Below are 16973 nucleotides of genomic sequence, written 5' to 3'. Positions count from 1 at the left end.
GGTTCAACATCAGAAAACTTCATCAATATACTTCTCCACATTAATAAAATAACAGAGAAAAAAATTACATGGTAATTTTAATTGAAACAGAACAATCATTTTGCAAAGTTCAACACCTCTCTATAATTAACTCTGTTAACAAACTAGGAACAGAAGGGAGTATTCTTTATTTGGTAAAAGCTATGTATACCCAGACCCTACAACATATGTTATGCTAAATGGATAAATTGAGATATATTCCTTTTAAGATAAGAAACAAGATTAACATATCCGTTATCACTACAAATGTTTAACATAGTATTGGAAATCCTGACTAACTCTATAAGAAAAAAAAAATGAAATGAAAGGAATGTAAGGAAATGTCATTATTTAAAGAAGATAGAATAATCTCCATGGAAAAAAAAACAGAATCAATTGACAAGCTATTAGAACCAATAAGTGAATTCAGCAAGGTACATGATCAACATAAAAAAATCAATAGCATTTCTCTACATTAGAAATAACCAATCAGGATATATAATAACAAATAAGAAGCTATTCATTGTTGCAGCAAAAACTCTAAAGATCTAGGAACTAATTTATCTAAGAAACGCAAAACTATGTAGAAGCATTTTTAAGTCTAACAAAGGGCATACAAGTGGTTAAAATAAATGAAGAGAAATTCCATCTTCTTGGGTGGAATTAATAATATTATAGGGATGTAATTTCTTATGTTAATTTATAAATTTAATTCAATCTCAATCAAAATATCTGTTCGATTTTTTGAAACCCCTCATAAATTTATTCTCAAATTTACATGTAACAATAAAGATCAGGAAATAGTTAAATCAGATTTGAAAATGAAGAGTAAAAAGAGAGCACTTGTCTTATTAGAGATTAAGAAGAAAAAAGTTCATAACAATAAAAACAGTGTGGTTTCGGTGCAAGAAAAGATAAAAGACCAACGGAAAATACTAGACAGCTCAGAGTGAGACCTACATTTATATAAGAACTTAATACGGCAAAATAGTGGCACTAAAAACCATTAGGGGAAAGGAGGGAGTGTTTGGAGGTGTTGGGAAAACTTTCATTACTGAGGATAATCAAAGAGAATTGCTAAATCATATATAAAGGTGGAATCAGATGGATTATGGACTTACCCGTGGTGACACATGAATCAATAAAGTCAATAGAAAAAAATCTATAGGTGAATATCTATGAGCTAGAGGGGAAAGAACTTCTTAAACAAGACATCCAGCATAAAAAAAAGGCAAAACCAAGTTGATTACATCATAATTATGAATAAAACTAACACATATGAAAGACTGGGAGATGATGCTTAACAGATGAGGTACTAATATCTAGAATATGCAACAATCACTTTTGCGTCAACAAGAGGAATATAAGAATCCCAGTAGAAAAATTTGCAAGAAAGCCAAAAGGCTAACAAACATCTGAAAAGGTGCTCAAATCCTTAGGTTATCAGAGAAAAGAAAAAATAAACAATGAGATTTCACTTTACATTTGTTAGCTTGGCAAACGTTAGAAAGGAGAATAAGGACAAATCTCGGCAGGGATGTGACAATATAGGGATGCTTGGGTAGGGCTGGGGGGATGTAAACTGGTGCATTATCTGAAGAACAAACTGGCATGATTTAGTCAAGTGAATGAATATTCCATGACCCAACAATCGTGGTCCAAGATGGATATCCCAGACGGATTCCAATAAAGACAAATAAAAGCTTATGGATGAGGATGTTTCTGCACTGTCATTTGCTGTGATGGGGAGTTTGTGGCAATCTGGATGTCCATGAGTAGGCTGGTAAATGTGACAGAAGCACCCCATAGGGTATAATGCAGCTGTTTAGAAACAACTGACTAGAATTACTCACAGCAACATTGATAGATTTTAAAAACATAATCTGAGTGAAAGAGTAAGAAAATGAATGAGATCTATAGCACAAGATGATTTAAATTAACTAAAAATGCAACAAAATGGTAATTATTTCATGATTTATGTGTATATTAAAACACCACATTGTGTGCCTTAAAAAATAATTTAAAAATGCAACAAAACAACAAGTATACCAATATACAAGGTTAAACATTAAGCTTGTTAGAATGGAGGAGGGCAATAAAAGTGAGGAGTGGGTAGAAAAGTTCATGAGTGATTGAGGAAGCAAATAAATAAAATAAAAAGGGGCTCATATGCTATGTTGGCAATATGCCATGAACTGGTATATGTAGTTAATTCAACTCTTTCTATCTGAAGTCTATGAGTAAGAAAAAGAATCTCAGATCTTAAATAGAACTTGGGAGATTTCTCTTCCCTTCTACTCTCCAGAACACGAACCCATCAGGAATAGAGATGCCAGGTTATTCAGCTGAAATATTGCCAGTAAATGGAGTCCACTGCCTCCTAAATTGTGCCCCTTGCCCCTTTGTAATCAAAATTGGATGACTCTATATCTTGGATTGAAATGCAAAAGCTAAGCATTCTACTAAGCCTGGCAGTCCCAGCATCCTATTCGCTGACTTTTCTCTCTGCTAGTGATGTTAGCTTTGCTTTTCGTTCATGGATTGATTCATTGAGTTACAATTTACTCAACAAATTTTCACTGAGTGCCAGGCACTGGGGACACAGAAGAATCAGAGGCTATGACAGCTATTTGTGCTGTTTGAAAACAGCTATCACGTCCCCAAGTCTTCTTCTCTGGGTGAAGTTCCCCCAGTTCCTTCCAATCCTTACCCAATAGGACTTGGTATTAAGTCATCCTACCATCTACAGTCCCCTTTTTAAGCTACTGGCTGGCATGGCTAACACTTCCTGTGTGATGGGCAAGTATTTCCTTTTAGAATGTAAATTCCTGGGGGGACAGAATGACATTTGTTGAATCCTAGGTTGTTGGAGAGAGAAATGATCTTAGAATTTATCCATTTCACAAATTTCCAAACTGTGCTTCCCTGGGGGACTCAGGGGCCACTCCAGGAGGGGTCAGAAAGCTGAGGAGAATGATTAATGGGAGGGACTCCAGGTCTCTTCTTCTTTAATCAGAGCAATTCTGCTATCTATGTGTTTTACAGATTGTATTACTGGGTAAGAAATATTATGAAGATGTAGTTGAAAACTGCATGCTTGCTTTAGGTAGGGAAAACTGGAGGCTCAGAGGGAGTGATTTACCCAATACCACAATCTGCCCTTAACCACTCTTATGTGTCAGCTCACAGCCCATGCTATTCTGAGGTTCAGAGCCAGGGGAAGGCCATAGAATCTGGAGCCTTCCTCAGCAGGCTTACTTTTGGGACCACCAGGGCCCAGTCTGGGCCAACAGAAGCTAGGTTCTACATGATGGCACCATCACAGCTACACCTGTCCCTTCCCCAGTGCAGAACCTCTTTCCTTGGGGTCTTACCCAACAATACTAAATCCTCCTTGTGTTATATAAATGGAGAAGTAGAAACAGAGGAGTGTGGAGACTATGGCCATGGAAGTTTAGACAAATGACCTGGTTTTATAGTCTCAGCTATGCTGAGTCTCAGATTTCACCTTTGTAAAAAGAGGACATCATGCAAAATGATTTCTCAGTTTCTAACTCTCCAGGATTTATAGGACTTGGGTATAATGGTAGAGTTGAGGATAACAGCTACTTACTCAGAAAAGGAATATTGATCTCCAGGATGGCCATTCCAGGGTCCAAGCATCTTCTCCTCAGCCTCATTAGCTTGGTGATTAGGGGGGTTTGGGGGCTGGAAAGATAGGTAGAGCTCTCCTAACATGCGAGGAAGGAAAAGACCCAGGCTTGGTGTGGGAGCTGACAGGACTTGCTACACCCTGAGAACTGTGTGTGTGATTGTCACCTCAGACTCTTCTCTCTCTTCCTTTGGAGAAGTAGTCTTTCAGTGTGGCCTCAGGCATTAGGAAGATGAGGCTTTCTCCTATCTCCAGCTACCATCACTGGCCCTGCAGATTTACTTGAATGATGAGGAAGCTTGGGGAAATGGAAGAAGGTGATTGCCCTTCGCATAAGCTCATCCCAAGGCTGACAGGCAGTCTTTCCACCCACCACCCCCAGGGAGTTCATTAAGAAGGAAGGTTTGGGAGAAGAGTAGAGACTCAGGATACTAAGAATTCCATGGTGATGAGTTTCTTCGAATCTCAGATAATTAGTGGCTTGTTATCATTGTGATTTCGAAGGAGATTGAGATAGGTAGATAGAGAAGGCTTGGGCCTGGGGCCATCCCTAGGATGTTGGGGAGTGATGTGTGGTGCCATGAAAAGGATCCTGAGAGTGAAGATTCCTGGGTTCTAGTTAGTCAAGGAGAAGCTGTGATTTGGGGCTCACTCCTAGCCTCTCTGAATTTTAGGTTTCTCATCTGTAACATGGATTTTTTAGTACCTGTATGGCAGAGAGTGCTTGGAGAATTAAATAAGTTCAAGGATGAGAATATGTTCACATAATAACCATTTATTGAATGCTTGCACGGCATTTTATATGCAGCTCTTCAAGTGAAGTGCCCTATGTGGCTGTTTGAGAAGTATGTCTTCTGCAGCTGACAAGCTCCACAGAGCATAGGTCCACACAGCCCTGGCCCCCTGAAGCAGACCCAGTTGCCCCACTGCAGAGGCCCCCACACACTCCACCAATGCCCCATACACTCACCTACTCCTCGCGCATGTCTTGCCCTGCAGACGAGGACCCACTCACCTGCCTGCAGAGGATCCAGGCACCCTGCTTTTGTAGGCCTGCAAGTTGCCTGAGGGATTGCTGTTGGGTGGGGCCAGCCCCTAGGCCGGGCTGCCTGCCCTGGCTGAACCGGATTAAATTGGCACTCTGGTGAGTGGGGCAGACCCTGGGCTAACAGGCCAGAGGAAGTACACCAATGGTGTCTGACAGGGTCTGTCTTGCCACACCTGTACTAGGTCACAATAATGGCTGCCACCAACGTCTCCATCCCTGGAGAGGTCTCCATTCTCACTGAGTTTTGCCCAGATACTATCAAGTGAGTCACTTTTCACCAAAGGACTGTGAACCTTTATTTCTGGTGATTTTAGGTTGCTTTCCCAAATGAGTGAAGTTGTGTGTGGGCCCTTTAAGAGCTGACTTTTTTCTGCTTATGCCCGATAGCTTTTCTCATGGTATTCCTCATTGTAGTTAGTAGCTATCAAAACCAGATGTTATGAGACTTGTCTTAGATGTGCCAAGTCTGAAGGATGCTTATAGCGGTGATGCTCCCCCACTCAGGTCCCCTGCTCCTCCAGGGCAGGCTCTGTACTTTAGGATTGCTCCCAGCCAGCTGTGAAGCTCTGTGGCTCATGAAGTTGGCTTTTTTTTCTCTCTAGAAAGGAACTTCTGCATCTTCCACCTCAGTCAGGACTGTCCCTTGTTGTGAGGGTTCTTTTTATCCAGTTTTCAGTTCTCTCTCAGGGGTAATTGTTCCAGGAATGGTTGTAAATTGGTTGTGTCCATAGGAAAAGGTGAATTCAGAGTCTGCCTATGTTGCTATCTTGAAACCAACCCCTCTGTACTATTATTACACTTATTTATTTTTGGCTTATACAATAAAAGTTTATTTCTTGCTGACACAGAGTCCAATGTGAATGTTATTTCCATGTGGTCCTTCAGGGCCCCAGGATCCCTCCATTTTGTGGTTCTATCCTCCTCTAGCTCTTCAGAGACCACTCTGTTCAGCTGGTGGTTGGGTTAAGAGAGAGCGCTGCAGGTAGGAGACTTGAATGGGCCAGACCTTAAAGTGATGAGCAATCTTTCAACCCACATTCCCTTGGCTAGAACTCAGTTGCATGGCCATACTTAACTCTAAGACAGGCTGGGAAATATGGGCTAGCTGTGTTCTCAAGCAGAAAAAGCCATGGATTTTAAGGGTATTTTGAGTAAAGCTTGAATATGGAGAGAGAACAAAAGTGGAGATATGTGTGAGTATTTGAGGGAAAAGCCTTTCAGATGGTGAAAATGGTAAATTCAAAGGCCCCAAGGCAGGAGCAATCTATGTTTATTTAAGGAACATCAGAGACCAGTATTTCTGGAGAGGAGTAGGTAAAGAGGAGAGCAGCAAGATGAGAAGGCAGAGAGGTATGGGGGCCAGATCATGTAGGGTCTGGGAGGCTGTTACAAGGACTTTGGCTCTTTCTCTGAGTGCTATGGGAAGCCATTGGGGCTTTGTAGGGTTTTGAATAGAGGAGGGACATGATCTAACTTATATTTTTGCTTCTAAAATTTTATGTTGAAAAGTTTCAAGTTCACATAAAAATGGAGAGAATATTGCAATGAACACACATATCCTTCACACAGATCCACTGATTGTTAACCCTTTGCCACATTTGTTTTATCTCTTTCTGTAAACTTCTACAATTAATTTTTTGATGATCTATTTGAATGTAAGTTGAAGACAACATGTCACTTCCCCTTTCAAAACTTCAGCAGGCATCCCGCACAATCCCTAAACCTTAATTGTATCCAAGAAAATGAGCACAAATTCCACATCATCCAGTTTTTCCAGTCTAGACTCCAATCAAGGTGAATGCATTTTATTTGGATGTTATGTTTCTTTTGTCTCTTTTAATACAGAAAAAAATCTCCACTTTTTTTTGTTTATTTGTTTTTCCTGATGTTGATTCTTCTTAAAGAATCCAGGACAGTTGCCTTGTAGAATGTTTCATATTCTCTATTTGTCTGATTGTTTGCACATGATTAGATTTAGGTTAAATATTTTGGACCAGAACTTTGGCCCACTTCAGTGGTGACATCTCTCACTGTCATATGGAGAATCTGTACGCCATCTCTCACTATCTATAGAGAATATACATACTTTCAAGGAAGTATGGTTTTCTCACCAATATGTTTCTAAAAGCCATGGTAAAGGAAGTGTCCTCTAGACATTTCAGTGTGATATATATTTAAGAAGAGGTGACACATATAAGTATACTCCAGCATTCCTAAGTCTCTGTGCTTTCCCTACAGTATACCAGGGAAGTTCTCAGCTTGATTTCATGTAGCCAGGTTTTAGTTAACCATCTGAGAAAACTGTTATAGCCACTTTCAGCTACTTAAGTTAAGTCAATGAACCCAGAATCTCTGGTTTGTACACCCACATCAATAAATTCAGCCCAATCCAAAGTCATTTTCCTTCTTCCTTTGTCTAGTACATTTAGACCCATTCCCATAAATATTAGCCATTTTTCTGCTAATATAATAGGTAACATCTTGTTTTTTCACTGTCTATGGCATCTCTCAGGGCAGGTTTGGTAATTCCACTGCTGGTTCTGCCATGATTGGAGTTTAACTATGGATCTAGAGAAAATGAGGGGTGGTGGAAATTGGTCTGGAGAAGAATCAGCATTCCCTTCCAAGATAACTGCCTCAGGAAGTTATTACAGCCTGTTATGCAAAGGGCAGATAACTTTCGCAGAGAGAGGAGAAAGGACTCTGTATACTGGCAAAGGAAGTTCAGTGACATTTGGGGCTTCCTTGCACTCAGATTGCAATGAATCTTAAAATTTTCCCATTCCATTTGTTAGGAAATCACTGTTTCTCAAGCAATTCCCTAACTTTAATATAAATGGCTGTAAATTCAATTTGCATTGTAATTCAGTCACCTACAGGATGAGACTTTGGGTTTAGTTTTTCGAAAATTTGATCCTGTGAAAGAAGAAAGGAGGGATTTTTTTTTTTTCTGGGGGAAATTGTAAAAGCTTTTAGCTTTTTACTCATGTGTTGAACTTGGAATTTAAAGTGCTGAGCTTGCCATATTCTTTCTCAAAGTTCTCTGCTATACTCTGAAGCAGCCAGTTCACCCCACTCACCATATCCTCTTTATACCCATTGTAACATCCTATTGCTAAGGCTATTTGGTCTCCTTAGTGATTGTAACTATGTTGCCAATGGATTCCATGGTTTAACAGTGTCCCATTTCCCACTAGCAATGAAGTCATTACTACCTTCAGATCTAAGTATATTGAATAACCAATTCCAGATTCTCATATTTAAATTTCTGTTTCTTTTGAATCATTTTTGGTACTAAAAATTGCATTAGCCAGTTAGAAAAGCAGATGCCATTCTGTGTTCCTGATATAACAAGTTTAGTATAGAATTTGGGGCTTATGGAAGTGTTGAAAGAATGAGAGGAGCGAAGTTAAGAGAAGCTTCTGCTAGAGGTAAGACAGCTTGATACTAAAGATCTTTGCCAGAAGCACCAAAGCAGTTGGTTCTCAAAGTCTTGTCTGGAAGACGCTTCAACTCTTGAGAATCCCTGAGAAGTTTCCAGCAAGAGTCTTAGTCTGTGGTGGCCAAGTGAGTGGTTTCATGAGTTTTTGCTGAAGGCCTGGATAGAACAAAAAGGCTGAGTAAGGGAGAATTTGCTCTTTCTGCCCGAATGTCTTTAAGATGGGACATTGGTCTTCTCCTATCTTTGGACTCGTACCCAGACTGGAAGTATATCATTGGCTCTCCTGGGTGTCCAGCTTGCCAACTTCAGATCTTAGGACTTCTCAGCCTCCATAATCATGTGGAGCCAATTCTTTATCTTATATCGATATATCCACATATCTACATCCTTTTGGTTTTGTTTCTCTGGAGAACCTAGACTGATACAGAGTCCAGGCAGAGTGAAGATGACATCTATGCACACGGACAGTCAGGTGTAGGTTCTCAGAATTGAACAGGGGAAGAGAGTGTCCAAGATGAGGACAGTCTGCCATGACATGTTGGAGTCCACATGGGGTGAGAAAGAGGGCTTCTATGGAAGGGAGAAACCCAGTGTGGGGAGTCAAAACCCAAACAAGATAACACCAGTGCCACTGTGAAGAGGGAACCCAGTTTGGGGAATCAGAGATCAGACATGGTAAGAAGAGTGTCATGCTTGAGGGCAACACAGTATTAGGTGTTGGTGCCCACACAAGGTGAGAAGTACATCTATGTGAGGTATATCTTAGAGAGGGGAGTCAGATCCAAAAATGGGTGAACAGTAACTTGAGATGTACTATCAGAGTTTGAGTGGAGTGAAGAAGGCATATAGATTGGGAAGCCTGGCTTTGTAGAGAAATGGCTGATTTCAGGTATGGAGCAGAGAAAGTACAAGGTGAGTCTGGAACATCTTGATGTAATAGAAAGCAAGAAAGTGCTCAAAGAATTTTTCTTTGATTGGGTGGAACATATCAAATGGTGGGAGCATATCAAAAGGACACAGAAATAATAAATTATAACTCACTGAATAAAGTAAGAAATCATAAGTTTCTACCAATTTAGATAAATGAATAGATAGGAAGAAGTTTGATGAGGAATGCGATATTTTCATAATTTCAAACTACTTCCCTATAAAAAATTTATTATTTATTATATTCTTTTCTCCTAGTCAGCTTTCTCAAGGCTTGTTTAATGTCCTTGTTCCTAAGGCTGTAGATAAAAGGGTTCAGCATGGGTATTACCACAGTATAGATGACAGTAATCACACGGTCCTTTGTCACTGAGTAGGTGGACGAGGGGCGAATGTACACTGAGATGGCAGTCCCATAGTATAGTGCCACAACTGTGAGGTGGGATCCACAAGTAGAGAAGACCTTGTACCTGCCCCTCCCAGAAGGGACTCTCAGAACGGCACGGGTGATGTAGACATAAGAGACAATGATGAAGACAAAGGGAGTCATGATCACAAAGGAGCCCTCTGTGAAGGCCAAAAGCTCATTGATAGAGGTGTCAGAGCAGGAGAGGGTTAGCAGTGGCTGGACATCGCAAAAGAAGTGGTGGATAATGTTGGGCCCACAGAAGGAGAGGCGGGCCATAAGAACAGTGTGGGTGAGTGAGTGGAGGTGGGACACCACCCAGGATGCTATCACCAGCAGGAGACAGCGCTTGGGGCTCATGGTTGTAGTATAATGCAGTGGGCTACAGATGGCCACGTAGCGGTCCATGGCCATGGCAGCCAAGAGGAAGCTGTCAGTGATTGCACAGGTCACAAAGAAATACATCTGGGTGAGGCAGTGGGCAAAGGGGACCTTCTTGCTCTTGCTCAGCATGTTTGCCAGCATCCTTGGCACAATGACATTTGTAAAGCAGATGTCCACAAAAGACAGGTTGGAGAGGAAAAAGTACATGGGAGTGTGGAGATGAGTATCCTTCTGGATGGCTGCAATGATGACTGAATTGCCAGACACATTGACTAGGTACATGGCCAGAAAGCTGGCAAAGAGCCACACCTGCCATTTGGGGTCACTGGTCAGTCCCAGAAGGAGGAATTCAGTGATGTGACTCTGGTTTCCCCTTGGCATTGCTGTCCTGTAAGTAGAAAATATAAAGGAATGTTAGATGTGTGTTCTGGCTTGGACTACCTATGGGTGACTGGTATAGTTGATAGGAGTATGGATTTTGGTGTCACATAGGTCTGGCTTTCCATTCTGGCCCTGTCACTAATTTACACAGAGCATGAAGTCAACTCCTGAACTTTCATTTCCTTCATCTATAAAGAGAGAAATTATGAAATTTATCTCCTCAAACTATTCTGTCTCTTTGGTTTCTTAAAAATGGATATCAGAATATCTTAACTTCTCCCTGAAGAAAACACATATCTATCCTAGAGATGGTTTCCCTAGCTCCAATCTCTTTGGGAAAAGCCTGTGGAATGGGTTTGGGAATTTTAGTAACAATCAGATCAGGAGTGCCATGAAATTGGAAAGTCTACAGTCCCCCAGGAGGTGATACTGTATGGTATGGGGGCTGAACCACTTTTTGGAACTTTGGCATAGGGGCAGACCACTTTCTGGCAGCGAGGGCATCCATCTGGTTTGGTTAAACTTTTATTTCCTGTAGGCTAGTGGCATTAAGAAAGTCATAACAGAAGTAACAGGTGCATGTCTTGACAGTAGATCAGAGTTGAGTTGAGTCATAGGTAGTTTTCTGAGCACGAGAACTGTATAAAAGATGCAGATATGCTGGCAGATAATGCTGAGAGGACTAGATAGCAAAGATCTGGGCCTCGGGGAACTGAACTATTGTCCTAGAAATGGGCATAAAGGAGCAAGATCTAGAGAGAACAAAGTAGGACCCCAGTCTGGAAGGAACTGTGGCTCTGTTCAGCAATTTATAAAAGCAGAGACTCAGCTGAAACGGAACATGATCAGAACTCAATTACCTGCCTTTACACTCAGGATCAGATCCAGGCTATCAGCCAGAATGACTTGCTGCTCACTCAGGGACTAGGTTCCTGGACTTGGGCTGATGTTCACCTTGTCTGGGTCAGGATTAGTTCCAGAGCAGAATGCAGGGAGTTGTCTGCACATGTCTATCAGTGAGTCCAGATAAAGGGTGACAAAGGCGAGTGAGAAGTCTACATCTGAGGACACTGGGTACCAGTGATTTTTCTTTTTTTGGTGTTCCAAGTACTTAAATGAAATTCTTTGTGTTGTTGGAAAGAATCCATATTGTTTGCATCTCTCTAGGCACTTTGCTAAGATGTAGCAGTATAGGTTCCTGAAATATCTTTTTTCTTCCCAAAGTGCTTGGAACTTTGGACCAAAGTGGTTTCTCCTACTAGGAAGGGTACAATAAGATAAGATTGGCATAGGAGAGGCCCAGGATATTAATTCTGCAAGGGCAGAGGCCTGTATGGCTATTCAATACTGTATCCTCCATTCACCACTGTATCCTTGTAGCAGATGCCTAATTAAAATACTGAACACAGAGAGAGTATTTACCATATGCTAGGCACTATATGATGATTTAATCCACATGGGAACTCTGGCAGTATCCAGACGAGGAAACGGAATTGCAGACTTATTACAGAGTTCAATAACTTGCTCAAGACTACATAATTAGTAAGTGGTTATAATTCCAACCCAAGAAGTTTGGCTTCAGGGTCCCATTCTTAGCCATTATACTATATTACCTCTATGCCTATTAAATATTTGCTGATAGAATAAACTCAGAACGGACAACTTTGACAGCATCTTGAATGGCTGGGGCATGTTGCATAAGTGACCAGAATCAGATTCTTTGTATCAGGAGAATTAGGGGAAATAGTCCAGGATTTGGGTTCTAGTTCCGGTTTAGTTACTTACCCGCTGTTTCCCTTGGAAAGTCTTTGTGCATCATTTATTTTTCTCATGGAAAAATGGGAGAAGTACAATACCATTTTCATCAGAATGTCATGGGCACCAAGTCAATGAGCATGTCCGAAAAGTGCTTTGTAAATGACCAGGTGCTATATAAGTCCTAATTGTATAAATTATATATATATAAGTAATAGAAAATAATGGAAAATAATAATGCTTATATTTAATACATAGTACCTGGTTTAGCTGGTTAAGGAAAAGGAAAGTGAGAGAGAGAGAGAGAGAGAGAGAGAGAGAGAGAAATAGTGGAGATGGTCAGTGAAGGGAGAGCAACGTCAGGCTGGAGAGAAGCAGAGCAGGAGGTATTAGAATTTCCTCCTGGGGGAAAGGACCAGAGATTCCAGTGGGTTTCCTGCTTTGTAGCATCTCTCAGCAGTAGTGACAGATAAATTAAGGGGCCTGATGCTGACAGCTTGCCCACAACCAGGTCACTGAAAGTGACTTCAGGTAGCTCAACAAAGCCAGATGACCTTTTTTCACCCAGTATTTTCCACTTACTCAAAAGTCTTCTGATGTGGGCCAAGAGACTGGTTTGCTGTCAGCTCCTTAGTTCCTGTGATTATTTCATGCATCTTTTTTGGTTCCAAGACAGGCAGTTTCTGAGCTGAGACAGTGAGAGAAATGGAGAAGACGACAGCAAGAGGCAAGGGGGTATGACAATTGTGTATTTGTGTGTGTGAGGGAGTCGGGTAGTCCCAAAGGCCTTGCTCAAGAAGTTTTAAAATAAGAAAGCAAATGATGGAACTTATACAACTTAATGGCAAAAAAACTAATAACCCAATTAAAAAATGGGTTAAGGAGGGACTGGCCTGATGAGGTAGTGGTTAGGTTTGCACCCTCCACTGCAGCGGCCTGGGGTTCTTGGGTTCAGATCCTGGGTGTGGACCTATGCACTGCTCATCAAGCCATGCTGTGGTGGCATCCCACATACAAAATAAAGGAAGGTTGCCACAGATGTTGGCTCAGTAACCATCTTCCTCAAGCAAAAAGAGGAAGATTAGCAACAGATGTTAGCTCAGGGCCAGTCTTCCTCATACACACACACAAAAATGGCTAAGGACTTGAATAGGTATTTCTCCAAAGAAGGTATATAAATGGTGAACAGATATATGAAAAAATGCTCAACATCCGTAATCATCAGGGAAATGCAAATCAAAACTACAATGAGCTATCACTTCACACCTGTTATGATGGTTATTATCAAAATAAAAAAGGCAACAAGTGTTGGTGAGCATGTGGAGAAAAGGAAATCCTTGTACACTGTTGGCAGGAATGTAAGTTGGTACAGGCATTATGGAAAACAGTATGGAGGTTCCTCAAGAAATTGAAAATAGAATTACTATATGATCCAGCAATTCCACTGCTAGGTGTATATCTGATGGAAATGAAATCACTATCTCAAAGACATATTAGCACTCTTATGTTAATTGCAACATTATTCACAATAGCCAAGATGTGGAAACACTTAAATGTCCATTGAGAAATGAATGGATAAAGAAAATGTGGCATATGCCTACAATGGAATACTAATCAGACTTAAAGAAAAAGGAAATTCTGCCATATGTTAAGTGGATGAACTTTAGGGACATTTTGCTAAATGACATAAACCAGCCACAGAAAGACAAATACTTCATGATTTCACTTACATTAGGTATCTAAAATAGTCAAATTCATAGAATCAAAGAGTAGAATGGCAGTTTCTAGAAGCTGAGGGGAGGAGGAAATGAGGAATTACCGATTAATAGGCATAAAGTTTCAGTTAAATAGGTGAATAAACTCTAGAGATTTCCTGTGCAACATTGTGCCTACAGTCAATAATAATGTACTACATATTTAAAAATTTGTTTTCCCAATTCAGCACCAACAGGAACAATGTTAAGCGTTACAGTGAAATACAATGGGAAATGTGATATCCTGCTGGTGGCAGTGCCAATTGTTACAATTATGTTGTACAACAGTCGCTTACTTAGTAAAGTTGATGATGCACAGACCCTCTGATTTCCAAGCCTAGAATTACATGCTAGGAGACATGCGTAAAAATGTTCCTGGCAGCATCGTTTGTAATAACAAACAAAACAAACAAAAAATCCTGGAGTCAACTTGTACGGATAAATAAATTATGGTTTATACATAACATATACTTTTATATATGCATACATAATAAGACATATGCAATGTCTATGTAATAATACACATGCAGTGCAATATTAATCTTATATAGAAATGAAGATGGATAACTACAGCTACTTAAATTAACAATGTTGAATTTAGTAAATGTGAAGTTAAACTAAAAGAAGCAAATAACAGAGAAATATGGTACAGTATGATACATTTTTAAACAAATGATAAAAAATGTGTAAAACTAAATTTGTATTTATATAACATTTATAAACACATTTATATATACAAATATGTACATATTTAAAACTATAAAGACATGCAAATAATTTAGAAATTGGGTAGTTGTTACCTTTGGTGGGGTCAGAGATTAATATGATCAAGAAGAGGCCCTCAGGGCTTCAAAGATAGTAATATTCTGTTTCTTACATTACAGTATTTTCATATATTCTTTTCTGGGAAAAACTGAAGCTTCTCTTTGTGAAATTGTTTAAACCACATCTGTTGATTAAATACTGTAGAGATGGTATTAGAGAAATTCCCACACAGAAAAAAAAGCTTTTTATGACCTTCAACATGGCTTTATTTTCTTGGGATTAGCTACATAGAGGAATGATCATAATGAAGTTTCCATACTTTACAACTTCAATGAATGGAGATCTTTTATTTTGGGGGAAGCCATTCAACTGACTTCATTTTTCTTTGTATATGTCATCTGCCAAAAATGAAAAACATATATTTTGACCAGAGATTATACACAAACACGCCACTCGCACACACATACATACATACACACACAAATAATAATGTATTGTACATTTAAACATTTATTATGAGGGTAGATCTCATGTTAAGTGTTCTTACCACAATAAAATACGATTTAAAAAAAAGAAGCAAAATGATGACAGCAGAGAGGGGATTGAGAAGAGGATTGTAGGAAGCTCTGAACCTCAGGGCTCAAGCGAGTTGTGCCTGGGTTGAATTCAACCGCACGGCGTAGTTACAAACGCTGCTAAGTCCAGCCTGCTGCCTACGACTGAGGGGTCTGAGATCAGACAGTCCTGGGTTCAAGTCCTAGCCTCATCAATTTTTGGCAGAGTGACTTAGGCAAGCTGCTAAACCTTTAACCCTTTGTTTTCTTATTTACAAAGCAAGAATTATAATAGTATCTGCCTCTACGCAGTTATGGGGGTTCTCATCATATGCACATAAATCAGCTAGAAATTTAGTTAGCACAGAATAAATGTCAGCTGTAATTATTTCTGCTTTTTAACAGCAGTTTTTAATGGATGTGTTATATAAGCATTAGAAAACTAGCATATAGTAGATGTTCAATAAGTGCCTGAAGAAATAGCTATAGACCTAAATAATCTCATCATCCCTCACAAACCACCACCCAAAGCAGGAAACCGATAGTAGCTCTGACAGCAGTCATCCAGCTTGAATACATCTAGTGACAGGCAACTCACTGCTTTATAATCTTTACTCATGGGGTCATAATGAGTTACATCTACATTTTTGGTATTAAAGCCAAGAGTCAAGAATTCTAAATCTCACATTTTGAATATCCTTTCTTAACTAACTTCAGTTATAATAATAAGTGACCACAATTCTGCTTTCCTTTTACTTGTGGAATTATTGATTTGTTAAGCATTCAACAAATTTTTCTTGAGAGCCAGCAGTCATGCTAGGTACTCAGGACACAGAGGTGAGGAGATACCAAGTCACCCTAGAGACGTTTGAAAGACCACGTCTCCCTGAGTCTTCATTTTCCATGTCAACTATCTCCCACCTCATGTGGCCCTCCCCCAGGACACAGATTCAGATCCTCTCACCTCTCCAGTTTCCCCCTTCCTCTGTCCCACGACTGACACTCCTCTGAGACAGACGTGTCACGGGTGAGGGAGAGTGTGAATAGGGAGACTCGGCAGTCTCAAGACTCTTCCTCTTTACCCAGAAAAATTCTGCCTTCATGTATTTTACAGATTTTTTTTAAAAAGGATAATTTGGAAGGGCTTATGAATTTTCTCCTCCCTGCTTTTTCTCACGTTTCAGCCTTTCCCACAGGCTGTACCCCATGCTGCTCCGAAGTTGGGATAAGACCACAGAGGTAGATCCACTTTAGCACAGGACTGACTTTGGGGACACTCTGAAGTCAGGCTAGGATGATGGAAGCTGGAATATATTCCCCATCAACATCAGCACAGCTACACCATTCCCCTGAAAGTGTCCATCACTTTGCTTGGAGTCTCACCCATTTATAGCAAGTCCTTCCTCTTTTTTGTGAACAGGTAAGGAAAACAGATGGAGAAGTTTGAGGCACTCAAACAAAGAAATAAGCGAGGCAGGGTGGTATGGGTCAGATGACCTGACTTGTAGTCCCAACTGTGGCTTTGACTTACTGTATGTAATTGGGCAATTCATTTCCCTTCTCTCTAGAAATGAATGTATTAGATGAGAGGGTTTCTAAGTTTCTGACACTCTGGTTAGGAACATTCTAGGTTGAGTATGTTTGAGGATATCAACTACTTACTCAGGTAAAGGATGGTGACCTCCAGGATGGTCTTTGGAGGATCCAAGCGTCTTCTCTTCAGCCTCATGGATCTGATGTCTAGAGGAGGAATGGAAGGCTTGGGGCATAGAAGGAATGTTCATATCAGGCCAAGAAAAGGGAAAAGCCCCAGATTCTGGTGAGAGGTGTCAAGACCTGCAATGTTGAGTGTGAGAGGCATGTGCGATTGTTGCCTCAGCCTAGAGA

The 16973-nt window shown here is 40.3% G+C and overlaps 1 protein-coding gene across 1 annotated transcript; it reads right to left on the bottom strand.

Annotated features, from left to right (window-relative positions):
• Positions 1-9319: 9319 nt before the first annotated feature.
• LOC103565009 (olfactory receptor 1L4-like) lies at positions 9320-10258 on the bottom strand. Its single transcript, XM_008540955.1, has one exon. The coding sequence runs from the start codon at positions 10256-10258 to the stop codon at positions 9320-9322; it is 939 nt and encodes a 312-aa protein (XP_008539177.1).
• Between the last annotated feature and the right edge of the window lie 6715 nt (positions 10259-16973).

Source organism: Equus przewalskii, chromosome 26 (assembly GCF_037783145.1).
Source record: "Equus przewalskii isolate Varuska chromosome 26, EquPr2, whole genome shotgun sequence".
NCBI lineage: Eukaryota > Metazoa > Chordata > Mammalia > Perissodactyla > Equidae > Equus > Equus przewalskii.
Note: the sequence above shows the minus strand (reverse complement) of the source record. Positions and strands in the feature narration are given on the sequence as shown.

Bases quoted from the DNA above. Each gene is read 5' to 3' on its own strand.
- LOC103565009 (XM_008540955.1), bottom strand. From the start codon at position 10,258: ATGCCAAGGGGAAACCAGAGTCACATCACTGAATTCCTCCTTCTGGGA.